General features: G+C 39.0%; 1 protein-coding gene across 2 annotated transcripts in view; it reads left to right on the top strand.

Annotated features, from left to right (window-relative positions):
* prim2 (DNA primase subunit 2) overlaps window positions 1-14,807 on the top strand; it is a 19,507-nt gene extending 4,700 nt beyond the window's left edge. For both annotated transcript variants that reach the window (XM_077495310.1, XM_077495309.1), the window contains exons 6-14: window positions 230-325; window positions 761-898; window positions 5,161-5,228; window positions 6,907-6,979; window positions 7,065-7,250; window positions 13,774-13,900; window positions 14,062-14,144; window positions 14,302-14,370; window positions 14,467-14,807. In XM_077495310.1, coding sequence (XP_077351436.1) covers window positions 230-325; window positions 761-898; window positions 5,161-5,228; window positions 6,907-6,979; window positions 7,065-7,250; window positions 13,774-13,900; window positions 14,062-14,144; window positions 14,302-14,370; window positions 14,467-14,709 — 1,083 coding nt within the window. In that variant the 3' untranslated portion in view covers window positions 14,710-14,807. The remainder of the gene's footprint in view (window positions 1-229; window positions 326-760; window positions 899-5,160; window positions 5,229-6,906; window positions 6,980-7,064; window positions 7,251-13,773; window positions 13,901-14,061; window positions 14,145-14,301; window positions 14,371-14,466) is intronic.
* Window positions 14,808-16,528: the final 1,721 nt, after the last annotated feature.

Genomic DNA, 16,528 nt, shown 5'->3' with positions numbered 1-16,528 from the left:
ATAATAGCAAATGTATCCATCATGTTTTCAATAACATGCCCAATTTGCATTAGTGATTCCCATGCTTCCAGTAAGGTAAAGTTACACTACTTGAAATGTATCAACTGAATTATGCTTGTAACATGACTATAGAAAACATGATGTGAGCCACTCCTTGTGTACAACCACAACCACTTATTTTATACATTAAAGTGACAATCGCCTTCATAACTGACTATATTTATTTCAGATTTCTATCGAAGAGAAGCGAGCTCTGCAAGATAAACTTGTCAACTCCAGCTATGGCGTTAGTGGAATCACTGTGGAGGATCAAGATTTCTACAAAGTGAGTTCTCAACTCTGCACTACTGACAATACAACATATTGTTTTTCCTTCTCAGAATTTTATATAGCCTGTCAAACCTTTGACGCTACTTCAGGGCAGGAAAGTGACCTTTCTTGTAGCTCTTTTGTTCAACTTTCTTAACTTCTGCTAGAGTTTGTCAGAGGCAGTGCATGATACTGAAATGAACAAGGAACCCAGTCACCCACCAATGAAATTGAATTTATATTTGAAGCCTTAGCTGTGTTTATATAGGGATTTCTGTAAATGTTACCTGACTAAATAAATCCTTGGATCCAAATACAATTTTAAGCGGTGAATGCTACACAGGGATTAATGTTTTGACATATGCGTTCAAATGTTGAAATAAGCTGTGTGTTTTTCTTTTAAAAGGTAATAACGTTTTAAAATATTGTCTCTCTGTTTCCTATCGACAAGGTTCCTTTCCAAGATGCTTTAGATCTGGTACGAACAAGGAAAGTCTACCTCAAAGCGGGCTACGTGTACATCCCTCACCAGGACATCGTCACCATTGTGCTCAACGATTTTCGCACAAGGTTGTCTAAAGCTCTTGCGGTAAGTGTCTTAAGCTTTGCCATGTTTGGGAACGGCACAAGCTTTGAAGTTCTCTAATGCTGTTGAACAGCAGTCACAAACCTTTTTTTGTACAAGGCACCAGCTTCATGTAGAAAGATTTTCCACAGACAAGATGTAGAGGTACAGGCGGTTTCTATAACAAAAACTTTTGTCAGTTCAGAGCATGTAATCTGAAATAATATAATTACAGTACATTAATTCCACAGTATTTTATCAACCAACTCTCCATCTTCTAGAATCTGTGGAAGTACCAGGCTTGTTTCTCTGTAACTAATGTTGTTGGTCTCATCTGGAGGTGTCGAAAAATAGGGACACTCCATAGTCTTGTCTTGGTGGCTAATCTCAGGCTGGAAATAGGACTTTCACGGTTGTTGTGGTGATGTTGTGGAAGTACCAGGCTTGTTTCTCTGTAACTAATGTTGGTCTCATCTGGAGGTGTCGAAAAATAGGGACACTCCATAGTCTTGTCCTGGTGGCTAATCTCAGGCTGGAAATAGGACTTTCACGGTTGTTGTGGTGATATTTGGATATTATGCTTCGACCTTAATCTAGAATGCCAAGAGGGCAACATCATTTGTAACCTTGAAGGGGAGTTTGCAATAAAATTGTCATAGTTGTTAAAACTGTCAAGTGTCAACTGACCTGACAGTATAGTTAGTACATGAGCAAAATAATCTGAAAAAAATCAGTCCAGAAAAGCACCTCATTCGTAATGGAGTGTTATTCTAATTAAATTTTATCTTTTTATCTTTTGTTGCTTCTTTCATCTGTTTCTGTTTGCTAGTACCATGCCCAGTTAGCAAACGAGAGTTGGGTTCCCACCCGGAGGTGGATATTACACCTTAATTTCACAGGAAATAAAATCTGAAACCCAAGTTAGTAGCAGTGCGCAATAAATCACGTCTCGTCAGTCATCTTCTCTGTTTGACTATTTTTTTCCTCGGATGCCTAGCAAATCAAATTAGACGCACAAGATGTGATTAGAGAGGACAGGTGCAAAAACCAGAGATATTTTTTCTCGTGTACTCTTGTCATTTGTACTGACAGTTTTAACAAATGAAACAACAAATAACAAATTAAAACTGCAAATTCTTCCAGTCTCAACAGTTGTGGCTCTTCAAGTAGTGCTAGGCTTGATTCCCATGTCTTGTTCACAAAGGGCTTACAGATCCATTTACTTCCCATCCCAGAGTCTTTTGTGATTCTCTTTTGTGATGCTCAAACTCCGCTCAAACCCTTTTGAAAGCTGCGACAGGTGGTCATGCACCAGCTGGGAGACTGAAGGTGCGACTTCAGTCTCTTTTATAATCCCTGCTAGTCTGTAAAACATGTCAAAAATCCATGTGTTCGCTCTCCATCTCCATAATTCCAGTTTGCCTTTGAAAGGAGCAATCTTATCTGACAATTTGCAAACTGTTGTCTTTTTCCTTTGAAGTGAGAAATCGAGTTTGTTGAGCAAGTTAAAAATGTCACAGAGTGTTAAGTAAGTTTCAAGAACCAATCAGTGCTGCTGGAAAACTCTGCCAGTGGCGGCATTTTTTCTTGAAGAACTCTGCAGGGACTCGTAACCTGAAAACTAGCCAGTGATTTGTCTTGAGAACGTTGCCTACTTCTGTGTACAAGACAGAAGATATCTTATGTTCAGCATCCATCTCTTCAGAGAGCTGTTCAAACATGTAAATTAAGTGCAGTGCTTTGGTGTGGTTAATACCTTTAAACACATATGGCAAAACACCATTAAGCTCAGGTGACAGTTTTCAACTCGCCAGCATTTCCCTACGGATTGCACAATGTGGAGATTCACATTCAAAAGTGACTACCTTGACATATGTTATCAGACCAGAAAGTTGTCCAGTCTTTAAGTCTTCCCGTTATGTCATCGTTCAAGGACCTCAGTCGTTTGGCAGCGGTGGTGTTGGTTGGCAAAAATAGTGCACGTAACAAATCCTAATGCGCATCCTGTTGAAAAATATATAACAAAAACGAGCAGTATTGACTTTTTGTCAAAATCAGTAAATGATTCACCTGATATGGCATCCGGTGGTGACTCATTTATCGTGTGTAAAAACTACGCCCTGAGCTATTTCATCAGTTCTTATGCTTTTTTTCACCATTGCTTCTCGAAAAAGTGTCCTTGGTAGCAAGCAGAATCTATTCTTCCCTTATAGTGAGACTTCTAAGCTTTAGCAATGCAGTCAGCAACTGAGAATGATGACAAATTTGCAGAAATGGCTTCCCCCAATAACTGTTTTTGTCCTTCATGTTGATGGTTTTTCTTTTATACGAAATTCCAAGGTCTTATCTTTTTAAAGTGAGTGTTTATTTTTTTTCTCAATGTGCCAAAGCAGTTTTAAGGGTGTCATGACTTCTTTAGCTAGTCAGGCACTGCAAACAGTGCAAGGTTGGTGTGGAGCTTGTGTTTCAACTGTCATGATGAACCCGTAAGATAACGTAGGTAACCGTCTTGGTACTTTTCTTTTAATTGCAACTTTATTTTTTTACAGAAAGTCCATGAGCCTTCTATTAAAGAGTTTATTTGCGTAGCATGTGGCTACATTCCTACAATAGCTTGTACAGTTTTGTTTGCTTCTGTGCCCCCAGTGCTGGTGAAGAAACACAAGGGTTCAAGTGAGGGAAACACATGTGCACATATGACACAAGATGTCTGCAGGGTAGATTGGGCAAGGCAAGCTGTATCCGTCCCCCACACATGGATACTGTGGGCATGGAATGTTGAGACACGCACTGCATTGAACGCCCTCAGGCTCATGCAACATCATGCAATATGATGTTTTGGGGAAGAGCTGGAGGCATTTTCTGTAAAATACTGTATGTGACGAGACAACCGAGGTCCAGTTTTGTAGTGATGAGAGTTTGCAACTAGAGTGAGAGTATTATTGTTCGGAATAGATATACAGGTTCCTAGCCTGGGGTGTAGTTGTTCTGCTAGAAAGGACATTATTATTTATGTCAAGAAGGTTGTATTTTCAGCCTTTAAGCCACTGTGACCTGTTGGTTTACAGAATGAATACTTTCCCTTTATATGAGGACATTATATTGCATACACAAGTCAGCAATAATAAATTACCTCGATTAGTCTACTTGACTATTAAAAAAAAAGTGCTTACTCACAAGTGGAACTTTATATTAGCACCGTCAAGGAGGTTGTTTTCATCTGCCTGGTTTGTCTGTGTGAAAAGCTCATTACATTTGAGAGGAATTTTTCACTTTTTACATTGAGATTTATTTATTTTTTCTCAATTTTATGGTAAATAACAAATATTCTACTTCCTGTATTGGGTGTAACAAAAAATAAATGAGAAACACTGCTGTAGAGCAAAAATTAATTTCTTATGAATTTGACATGATGGAAGAAAAATACAAAATTGACTGATTATAAATGCCAAATTTATAAAATTGTATTCTGCCGCACTCTGAGAGAAACGAATAAACCTTGTTCCTCTCAGTCCGAAGCAGAATAGTACCGGTAATATTTTCTTCCTTCCATATATTAGCAATATGTATTCGTCTAGAAGTGTTGAATGGCGACTCAACTCTGGTTTGTTCCCAGTGAATGCTAAACACAACAGGGTGGATAATGTCATTGTTATTTTGTTAAACTGGGACTCACGTCTGTCAAGGGACTGGCCGTTGTCTTTTTCAAATTGGAAAAGCAAATGAGAAACTAATGTAACTGCACAATTAAGTGTAATGGCTCATGTCGTCCACTGGGGACACAGGGTGGCTGCTTTAATGTACTTGTAAAATGATGTGACTCTGCTCTTGGTTGCATCTTAGATTTTATGCTATATGAAGCTTTACGTGTCTGTGTAAGACTGACTGACTGTGCAAAATGACACTGTAGTTGATTAGACATATTCATTAAATTGTAACCATGTTTACGAGGAGAACAATCCATAAACCAAAGGGTGTTTTGAAGCAGACGTAAGGGGTTAGAATGCCAATTAATTACAAGCCAAGCACGGTGAAATCCAGATTGTGTGTTGGCTATTTTGTCAAATTGCTTGATTCTCATTTTGTTGACTCATATTTTCTTTACCCCCATCCAACCAAAAACAAAACAAAAGAAAATCAGCCAAGCTACAAATCCATGTCGTTGTGTTCCAATTAATTCTCTCCACGGTACTTAATCTTTATCCTCAACCTGCCGTGTTGGGCTCTTCTCATCCTTCGACCCACCCTGTTTACCATTACTCAAACGATGCCAATCTCTCCCGCAGCTGACGGCGCGTTCGCTACCGGCGGTGCATTCTGATGAACGGCTCCAGCCGCTCCTTAACCACCTCAGGTAAGCGACGGGATTCATAACTTTTAGCTGCCCCTAGAGGACCCGCTGCGGAATAGACTTTTGGCGCCAAGGGCCATTTGCGGTCCAGATGTTTTACACATATGCGTGTAAACAGAGAGCCCTGTTAACTATTTGCATGATAAACACAACAAAAGTTCGATAAATCACGCAGTATAAACAAACTCAGTATGATTGTGTCACTTTATTTTCTCAAAGAAATCCTGCAATCTTTAATGAGTCCCCCCTTGCTGTTGATTAAATCCATTAAAAAGCAATCTAATTGTTCGTTTAATCATTGCCTTGTATCAGTCTAACAAACTCATTTGTCTGTTCATACTGATCAAGACCACCCACTTGAAAGCAGAACAGCATCGCAAAATCAATGCCAAAGTAAGCAGCTCAGAACATGGCGAGGGTGTCATCTTTGGGATAAAGGGAAGCACATTATTAATCTGGTGGGGGACGCCATGTTGGCTCATTGTTGTGATGAGAATTAGTGGGCAGCTTGTTGCGATTAGTAGGCAGCCCCCTAATCTGTGTTGGCGGTGCACAATCTAATGAAAAGCACTGCCACTTGAGACTGCCTAAATCTACTGATAAGATTCACTGCCTTCAAAGTTGGAGTCCTTTCTCGGGTTTCTGGCAAGGTCATTGTGGCAATTCATGCCGTTCCCACCATGTTTAGCTTACTATCGCACCTGTCGGAATTTTCAAGACCACTTTATCACCCAAACTTCACACGTTTATGATTTTTTTTCTTTAATATTTAGGATTCAATATGTTGTATATTAAATTGGTCAGTCAGTATTAATCTTTTTACTCCACTACAGTACACCCATTTTTGTGTGTCAGGTTAAACACTTCCATAAAGACGAGCTTGAACAAGCTATAAAGGCCTGAAAATGTCAATTTTTGTATTAAATATATTCAATTAGTTATTATACTGCAAGAAATTAGCCACATAGAACTTTCTTAAAAGCTTTCATAATGCGGTACAAATATGCTAAAAATGTGAAATAATCCTTGAAACCTATTGTATTGTATCATGAATATCCTACCACCCAAAAATTATTTTAGTATCCCGTTGAATGCTATTTTGAATGCTATTTCTCATTTCCTCCCAAAAATGTATAAATACGTTCTATTTTAAATATTACCAGTCTTCCAAAGATGTATTTATATGTTGTTGTTTTTTTTTTCTTTACTTTTTTTTTTTTTTTAAACGCTGGAACATACTTTGATGCAGTCTCTTAACTGAAGAGAGCAGTTGAAGCAATGGGAGTTATTACAAAAACGGCCAGCAGCAGAGTATAAGAGATCAACCAGGGCCAAGCTTATTTCCCCACATTTTTAAACAGATTTGTGAATAATAATGAAACTTAGCTATATTCTAATGCTAATTGCTGCAAAACGGAAACAGATAGAAATATACTTTTTTTTTCCTGATGAAAGAATAGACTGTAATCTTTCTTTTTGTATGTTTTTATAACAATAGAACACAATTTTCTGTGGGCCTTGCAAAATCAGTCAAAATCCAGTAAAACAGTCCGGACTGAAGGGGGTTGCTTCAATGAAAATGGCTGAGAGTGAATGAGTTAATATGAAGGTTTCAGTAGCAGTAACTTTTGACATTTTTCCCAGTTAATACCTACTGTTTACATCGTGTTTCCTTTATTAGCCATTCCTATTTGGGACAGGACTACAGCATCCAGAAGAATGTTGGTAAAATCTCCTTGGAACAAATTGATTCAGTAAGTCCCTTGGAATCTCAATTTGCTTGTGTAGTCTAAGTGATCCTAGTGCGTTCGTTAACCAGTTCTTATTGTTCACCTGCAGCTGTCAGGCAAATCCTTCCCTCTATGCATGAGGCAGCTCCATCACTCCTTAAGAGAGAACCACCATCTCCGCCATGGCGGCCGCATGCAGTACGGCCTCTTCCTCAAGGGCATCGGCCTCTCCCTGGAGCAGGCTCTGCAGTTCTGGAGGTCAGAATTCATCAGAGGCAAAGTGGACGCAGACAAGGTTAATGGTTTTTCGTTTTTGTGTTGTTTACACTCCCCAGTCAAAGTCTATATCAGTTGTTATGGATGAGGCATCGTGATTTTAATAGCTGCTATGACCGCCTTCAGCTGGACTGGCCAGATACACAAAAATTCCTCTTCTTCGTCTTCATCTTTGTCCTCTTCTTCTTCTTCTTCTTCTTCTTCTTCTTCGTCTTCTTCTTCTTCTTCTTCTTCTTCTTCTTCTTCTTCTTCTTCTTCTTCTTCTTCTTCTTCTTCATCTTCTTCTTCATCTTCTTCTTTGTCTTCTTCTTCTTCTTATTTTTCTTCTTCATCTTCTCCTTTTTCTTCTTCTCCTTTTTCTTCTTCTTTTTCTTTGTCTTCTTTTTCTTCGTCTTCTTCTTCATCTTCTCCTTTTTCTTCTTCTTTTTCTTCTTCTTATTCTTCTTCTTCTTCGTCTTCGTCTTCTTCTTCTCAAGCAGCACTTATTATTATTAACAACCAATCACAGCTCACCAGTTTTCTATATCTGAGCCTATTAACTGGTTCCTGAGCAAATGTGACGTAATTTTAGGTCGCCAGCAAGTGGCAAAATGGCTGCCCCCCTGAGATGTATAATAATGGGTACACACTTTTAATCAGAATGCCATGTTTCGACTAGTCAGGCTACATAGAACATGTTACTGTAAAGAAGATTTTTGGGTTGATTTTCCCTTTAGGACATTTTGTTGATGCTGATAGTTTGTTAGTTTGTTTTACATCAACCTTCATTGACTTCGCTTTAACTCCTGGCGATGTCTTTGCTGGTTAACAAATGCTCTTTCTTTTACTGCTATTGTTTCTATTTACCTCAATGGCTTAAAAGTAAATTACACTTCACAACTGTAGGAAAGAGCCATAAAAAAAACCCTCCTTTAAACAAGATGCAGTGTGTTCTGTCTAGGCTGCGATGCATGAAAATATTGCTCGTTCTTCATTTATATTGGCAAAGAATGGGGTCTGCTCTTCTAATGTTATTTGCAGCCTGCACCTGTATTGCAGTCTAATGTAATACCTTTGGGGGAAAATAATCCCGTTGCGGTTCCATAGCTCATTTCTGATTCCATGTCAAGGAATTTCAATAGTAGTTATTTTTTGCATTTACTAAACAACACTAATTATTTTTGGATTCATGCCGCTGTGTGGCCTACTATCTCTTGTTCCAAAAGCACACCAGCAGAATAATTCGCAACTTGCTCATCAGTTTTCTTTTGCCGTCCCTCGTGTCTTCCACCATCTGGTCGTGTGACTACTTGAGTGCAGCACATTTATAGCCGTCTTAGCTCAATGCTGAATTCCCGGGGCTGCTTTTCCCCTACAAGACAGCACTGACCCGCTCGCCGTACTCACACCGTATGTGTTGTGTCAGAGGTTGGTCTTCGCGGTGGGCAGCTCAAAGCCGCCTCATTAGTATGCGACACGCGCATCGCAAGCAATGGGAGCCAACCATGCCGAAAGGGGGGGACCTGAGGGAGAGGTGATGGAATATCAGAAAAAAAAATGGATGAAATCTGTACCCGCTGTGCATTGCCGTGTCTCACAATTTGATTGTTGGATGTGCTGTGTAAAGACTGCTGTACGTTTCACATCTGCTAATATAATTGACTTAATTGATTTACACAACTCGGTAGCAATATTCATTTTACAAGCAGCATTTCCTCCAAGGTCTCTTTCCAACAGCACTTGTAAATATGCATTACACTCTCCCATAACTGCTCCCTAATGCTTTATGACCAGTGTGTTTGCATTTTTTTTTGTATTACCAGTGAGTTTGAGCACACAAGCAGCCCTTAAAAACTCATTTTCTTTCATTTATAGGACTACAACCATCTTATTATTGAAGGCCCCTTCATCTTTAAAAAGAAATATGTAAGGATGGTTGATACCACTTTCTTTCAGACCGATACAAGTACGGGTACTCAAATCTTGAGTAGTCACCCATGCTGATACCAAGTACCAGTACCACTTGTACTTTCGATACATAAGGTTTCCCCAAAAAAACAATGACAGACAATTTTAAATAAAGACTTCTTCCTTAACTGAAAAGTAGCTATTAATTTAGTGCTGTCATTAGTGAATATTTTTAGAATCGATTAATCTATTGATTATTCAAATCACAACCATCCCCATGGGCGGGCCATAGTGGTCCGTGCCAGCCCACCCAGTTGATTTGCCCGCCCATTCGAGTCATGGATCTCTAAAATGGTTCTTTTTTGTTTTTTTTTGTTTTTGTAATTATTATGTTTTTCTATTAATTTTGTTTAGCACTCTTATGTCCGAGTGTCAGTAAACGCAACACAGGTCTCGTGGTGTAGGAGGCACGTTATGTTTGTGTTGGCTGCTTCTGTTCACTGCGTCACGTGAATTGTTCTTGTTTTCGGCGTCGGCTACGGCTAACGGTACCCGTTTGTTCAAGACCAATAAAAAGGGTGACATTCCCAAGCAACGTTTTCTGGCGGCATTCTTGCAAGACGTCACAATATGAAGAAATAGTGGTATGGTTTTGTTTGATGGCCAGTGTTATCTGCAACAGCCATCACAGCCTGACTTATACGCGTACGCGACAAATATGTCAATGTTGGTGCGCAATGCGAGAGTCATGTACATTTTGTACAAGTGAAACTGCAAGTTTCTGAGGTGAGGAGGGACATACTACAAACTACATTCGTGTCGGCAACTAAAAAGCCACTTGAAAAAAAGAAACCACGGGACCCACATATCTTTTGGGCATCTAAAATGAGGTCGGATTTTGCTTTCCTTTTTTCTTTTTAATTCTGCTGCAGACACCGTTCAAACAGGTAGCCCATTCGCAGCAATATGTCAGCGCATCCGCCATATTGGATGTGGCAATTGTATTTGCCATTAGATCGGCAAATAATTAGTGAGATTGAATTTGAATGGGATAATATAATGAAAGGTAATAGTTCCTTATTAATCCAATGAGTTGTGTCTTGATGATACAAGGAGAAACTGAACAAGGCATCTTTACAAATGGTTTCACTTTGCCTCATCCAATATGGTTGCGGCGTCAACATATTCACGCCGCTGCTGCAGTCTACTGTATGTGTATGTACTGTAAATGCGGTCTATGATAATACTGTCAGTGGGCGCCATTCAATGGATAGAGGCACGGCAGTGCTACATAAATGTATCCAAATATACTGGGCAAGTTAATGCTGTCTGTAGGGTATTCATAATAATTGGGCCCATCCTTGCATTTCATGTGCCCCCGTTAAGCCTGGGCTGTGGTGATGGGTCTGATTCAGTTGATTAATCGACTAATTGGGTTCATTTTAATACTGCTTAATTAAAAGTGTATTACAAATACATTTCCCCACGATTACTGTTTATTTACCAGTGATTAGTGTTTATTTCGTACTTCATATTTGTATAGTGATTAAAAAAAAAAGAAAAAAGGTGGGCGGGGAGGTGGGGTGATGTACTATGGGATCGGTCATTGTTTTCCAAAGTAAAGACAGATGTTTGCAAATGTCGTCTTTTGATTAAACTCTGAAGATAATCAGTCTTCTTTCATGAAGGACTACAGAAATCAGTGAACAATTACTGTTCATATGCTAAAATCAGTGGATTTTGACATTTTTAATTTAAAAAATAGCTCCAAACAATTACTCGATTATTAAAATAGTTGTCACATAATCGATTACTTGTCAATTAATTTTGACAGCTCTAAATTGATTTAACAGTAAATGGTAATCAATATTAATGTTATGATATGTGGTATTTGAACAGAACAAATAATGCATGTCATGCCCCCTCTTGTGAAACAAGCGCAATATATTGAGAGGAGAGAAATATGTTTTTGTGATTCTTTCTTATAGGATAAGATATAAATTTGAGCTCGGGAGTCAGTGGCTTGCACCACGTGTAGTTGGAAATTCAACTTTGTAAATAGTGCAACTTGTTAGCAGTATGTTACTCTCGGACCTTCTGTTCTTCCTTCTATCTTCTATTAGAAATGGGAGTATTTTAATGAAATTACACCCAAGACGGATTGGACCTCGAGGGAGATCAGTCACTATGGACTGTGCCTAAGAAGCCATGCCAAGTGTACTGGATACACACACGCACATACACATACACATGCACATGCACTTGCACATAATCCCTTTGATTGTGTCCTATTTTTTTCTGTCTGAGGCGCCGGAGGATTTTGTGAACGCGTCCTCTTGGTTCGGATGATCAAGAGCTCATGAGCCAAGATGCGCACAAGCTACGGCTCTGCTCTTTAAATACGGCTTGTGTGCTTGTGTTTTTATTTGCTTCTGCCTCTGAGATCTTCTTAACGCTGCCAGTTTGGAGGTCAGCTATACATCCAGGATTATCAAGAACACAGATGGAGACTAAATGACAAACTTTAAGGCTGGGCGTTGAAATTTGTTTTTGGCCCGTGTCACATCAACTTGAAAACCACAGTATTCACATTTTGGGGTAGAACCTCGTCACATAGTTTTTAAAGCATGTTGACATTATGAACAGAAACCACTAACTCATAATTTTTAGGTAGTTGTTATTGTGTGCTAGAATGGTCGGAAAACTTACTAAATACAGCAACAAAATCCCTAACTTGGCAACACTGATGTTGCTTTTGTTCACTTGCACCACAACAAAATAAAAGCAGCACAAGCCGTACTTTCCATTTTATTTCAACTTGATAAAGGATGCAGAGACTTGGACATGGTATGTGGCTTTTACCATTTTTATTTTTGTGTTTATCACTAAAAAGATAATTTCAGTTGAGGAGCATCTCATTAATTGTTATTGAAACACAATGATTTTGTTCATTATCAAAGATGTTAGTTGAGGGCCGCTGTGGGATGGATAATTTGCATTGCCTAGTGGTATAGTACATTTGATGAGCACTTGGTTTTCCTTTTGGGTTTTTGTAAGGGATACTATTACTAGTCATGGCAAAGATGAAACTTATTGATGATAAAATAATATAGGAAACTACAACATAAAAAAAAGGTACACATGCTTCTCTCATGCTGTTCAGTACACTATTGCTAAAGTCTGTCTTTTGGTTTGTACTAATTTGTTACACTTGAAAGGTAGCAATATTAAATGTTACTCAAGACACTGCCATACTATACAGTTAATGAAGGTTTTATGCTGGCAACAACTTCCATCATTTCTTATGCAAAATTGCTTTTTCTGAAATCCCACCAAATCGAACATCATTGGACTTCCCATTGCTGTACAAAAATGGGAAATCAACCTCAATTTTTTTCTTTATATGTTCTATGCAAGTCTAAAGATGACATTCTAGTTTATATATTGTGTTTGTGAAATATGAGTTAAGCATGAAAATCAACATGTTTTTATCAATTTTTAGGGGGGTTGCTGCTGTCAATTGACAATGACATAACAGTTGCTCAGATAACAACCAATCAAGGCCCACCTGTTTTCTGGGTTTGGTTATGTGACACTCGTAAGCTGAGCCGTGATTGGTCATTACTTTATTGAGCTACAGTGATGTCATTTTCAGTCGACAGCAAGTGACAAAATGGCCACCCCGAGATAATAAAAAGGGTGAATTTTGCTGCTTAAGTTAATATTAATTGAGACAAGTGGGACTGCATAGAGTACATATTAGTGCACGGGAAATTTTGGGGTTGACTTCAGCTTTAAAAATCAAAGCGGTTGTCGGTCAAACTGACTTGGTGGAGAAGATTTAAAGAGACCATAGAAAAGGCAAAATGTAATTTACACAGTCATTTTATTTGGTCTCGTTTGAGGGTCTTTCCTGCAAAAAAAAAAAAAAAAGTTACTTTTCACATGATAGTTAACTCGCTGTTTTTAGGGCGTTAAATAATACACCCTAATGATTCCGCCTAATAGCCATTAAACACACTTAAGTGGGAGCAGAGTGTCAGTGTTCGTCTTCATAAAGGAGGTGGGGTGCCTCAACACTGGAGATTACCTCATGAATCCTGGGCCTTTCAATAATTAATAAGAGATTTATTGTACTTGGAGAAGACTTGATGTCTTTTAAATTGCTATGCCGGATTGTTACATTAGCAAGTTCAGGGATTTTATTGCAGCGTGAATGTGTTATCGCGTGCGCGAAGGTAGGCGCGCGCCGGGTGTTTTACTGGTTGAGTTTTAGAAGCAGGCAACCTTAATTCACTTTTAATGTCTGTACATTGCTGCGTGGTGTTTGAAAGTGATCCATTGTGTGGCGCTTGAGTGAACCCCGCTCCTGTCCCCGCATGTTTTTTAATTTTTTTTATTTATTTATTTATTTTTTTATGCATTTTATGCATCTAAATTCTTTGGGCAGACAAAAAAAAAGCATTGAAAGGCAACTATGTCCTTGTTAGCCATAATTCAACTAACGTCACTTCCACCACAGGTTTTCTCTAATAGCGCCATATTTCTTTGAGGGAAAACAAAGTGTCAACAGTGGCATGATGTATAACAACGTCTCTTTTCACCCCAACCTTGCTCCGCCCAACACGACCCTCCTTTCACTCTCTGTTTCGTAGTTTGACAAAGCCTACGCTTACAGCATCCGCCACATGTTTGGCAAAGAAGGCAAGAGGACGGACTACACCCCATATAGCTGCATGAAGGTGATTATGTCGAACCCGCCCAGCCAAGGCGACCATCACGGTGAGTTGACAGCCGTTAGATGGAAGGTTCACATAAGCAGCGTACCCGAGACACGATGAAATAACAGCAAGATGTCCCAATACATTTGTCCAGATCGGCTTTTCTTTGTCACGCTCCACATAATGTTTTTGGAAGAGCTCATGTTCATTTTGTATTTGTAGGGTGTCCGTTTCGTCACAGTGACCCGGAGTTACTGAAACAGAAGCTTCAGTTCTACAAGGTGTCCCCCAGTGGGATCAGTCAGGTGGGTCCTCAGGCCAACATCGTCACTTCTGTGCTGCCATTATAATCACTATGAGGCAATCCGTCCTTCCCATGGTGTTTCATGTGTCTTTCAGCAAAAATAAAATGGTTAAAGTTAATTTTAGAACATTCCAACGTCCTTCTACCTTTCCCTGCAGATATTGGACCTGGTCAAAGGGATGCACTACCAGCTGGCCTGCCAGAAGTACTTTGAGCTGACTCACAATGTAAGTAGACTTTTTGGGAAGCTGGAATTTCCTGTTCTATTGTATGAATGGAAAATTTCCATCCATTTTCTATTTTTTATTTTTTTTACATACCAGGTGGAGGATGCCAATTTCTCCCTCAGCCACCCCAACCAATATTTTGTGGAGAGCCAGAAGGTTTTGGGGGGAGGCAAAGATGCCAAGCGCGAGACGGTGGACACCCAGCAAAGGTCACAGGGAAATTCTGCGTTTAAAAACTCAGCTGCAACTCGAGAGAAGGCGGTAGCGGCGAACACAAATGCATCGCAAGATGTGGCCGAGATGACGGAAGATCTGGACTCGTACTTCCAAGACTCCTGATTTGTTCTTTGTAGTAAATACAAGTCTGGTTTTATATGTAAAAATGTTTTTTTTCCCCCCTTAACTACAGTACATTCACCTTCACAGTTGCTCCTCATTAAACGTCTTTTTCAATATGTTGACTCTGCATTGTCCTTGTTCCAAGTTGACTTGATGGTGCTTTGGCGTGTGTCCTGGTTCTAGTGGTGCTAACTAGAACATTTCCCAGCTGCCTCAGTGATATCATTGTTTTTACTGGCAAGAATGCGAATGAACGGTGGCAGCTGGTTGGATGAAAATAAACAATTCCCCCAATTGTATTATACTGCCTGCCACAGGAATATCGCTTCACAGTGCAAAATATTTTCCGAGCATTTTCCTGCCCACAATTTTTTTTTTTTTTTTTTCCTCTTTCCTAATAAGATGTGAAAAATGGTGGCTGTCTAAAAGTCAGAACCTTTTGTCCTGCTTGAATATTTGGCAATTCAGCCTTAGCTCGCTTTTTTTAGAAAGTGCAGTTTGTTCTCATCATTTTTTATTAAAAAAAAAAAAAAAAGATTAATAATGTGAGATCCAATTAGCAGCTGAGACTAGTCAGTCCTTGATTATATGAATATAAATATGCTCCCCCAAAGGAAGAATGGTGCCTTGAATGGTTAAAGGGCCTGTCAGTAGGTTTGACAGTTTCTGTTAGTAAACGAACCGTTTCTGTTTGTAAACAAACAATTCAAAATGGGCGCCTCCCATGGCTCAACCCACACGAGATCAACGTTCACACCCCCTGCCTCTGCCCACCGCCCCCCTGCCTCTGATCACTCTAATCACTCGACTCGTAAGCAAACAACCCGTCTCCAGCCACGCCCACTCCCAACCCCCGCTCTGCGATTGGGTGGAAGGGGAAACAACTGTCTGTCCACAGACACCACCCAGAAACGTCCCGTTGTTGACAAAACAAACACAAAATGGTAAAATATAGGCTGGAGGTTGGGGGTAAATTAAAAAAAATCACAACCATACATTAACTTAAGCCTAGAGGAGTAGACTGAGAAGGAGTTAGTGTGTGCATCCTGTATTTAAAAAGTGCCTTTTCCAGAGTGAAATTGGCAGACAGCGCCTTTAAGTGAAACCTTATATAGTTATTTTATTTTTTATTTTTTTATTTTATTTTTTTGTGTGATTAATTTAGTAACTCCTGATGGTGCATAAAATTCAATATGTTGTTGCTGGCCACAATATTGTTAGTATTCCTTTTTTTTTTTTTTTTTTTTTAAAGAAAAATAATAAACATGAAAGAAATACATCTAATAAAGAAAATTTGTCAACTGACACACTGACTAATCCCACTAGTACTTTTACATCAAATTAAAAAACAAAACTGAGATAACTTTCAAGGTTGAACTATACACGGATGTTTTAAGTAACATTTTAACCTCCATGACAGTTATGCATGGATAAGAAGAAGTTAACAAAATAAGAAAAAAAGTAATTTTGAATTTGAAATGAACAGTCCAAGCAGCCAAACACTTTCCTAGGTCATACTTAATTCCAATTTCTGGATAAATCGTTATCATCGCTTCTCTGTTGCCATCACTGACATACGGTACCATCTGTGCTGGCTGAATCAAAAGCCACAAAAATCCAAAGAAAAAGCAAAATACATTTGAAGCTCTTGCTCATATGATATCTTACAAGACCTGTTGATAAGTATGAATTAACACTGTCTAACGGAACATTTAATTCAGATTTTAGTGTAATATAAATGGGAAGTGGAATAAGTTTGCAGTTCAATGGTTTTCTCACTTTGTCACAGTGGAGAGGTTAAATGCAAACTCACTTGTCA

Source organism: Festucalex cinctus, chromosome 14 (genome assembly GCF_051991245.1).
Source record: "Festucalex cinctus isolate MCC-2025b chromosome 14, RoL_Fcin_1.0, whole genome shotgun sequence".
In the NCBI taxonomy this organism is placed as follows: Eukaryota; Metazoa; Chordata; class Actinopteri; order Syngnathiformes; family Syngnathidae; genus Festucalex; species Festucalex cinctus.
Note: the sequence above shows the minus strand (reverse complement) of the source record. Positions and strands in the feature narration are given on the sequence as shown.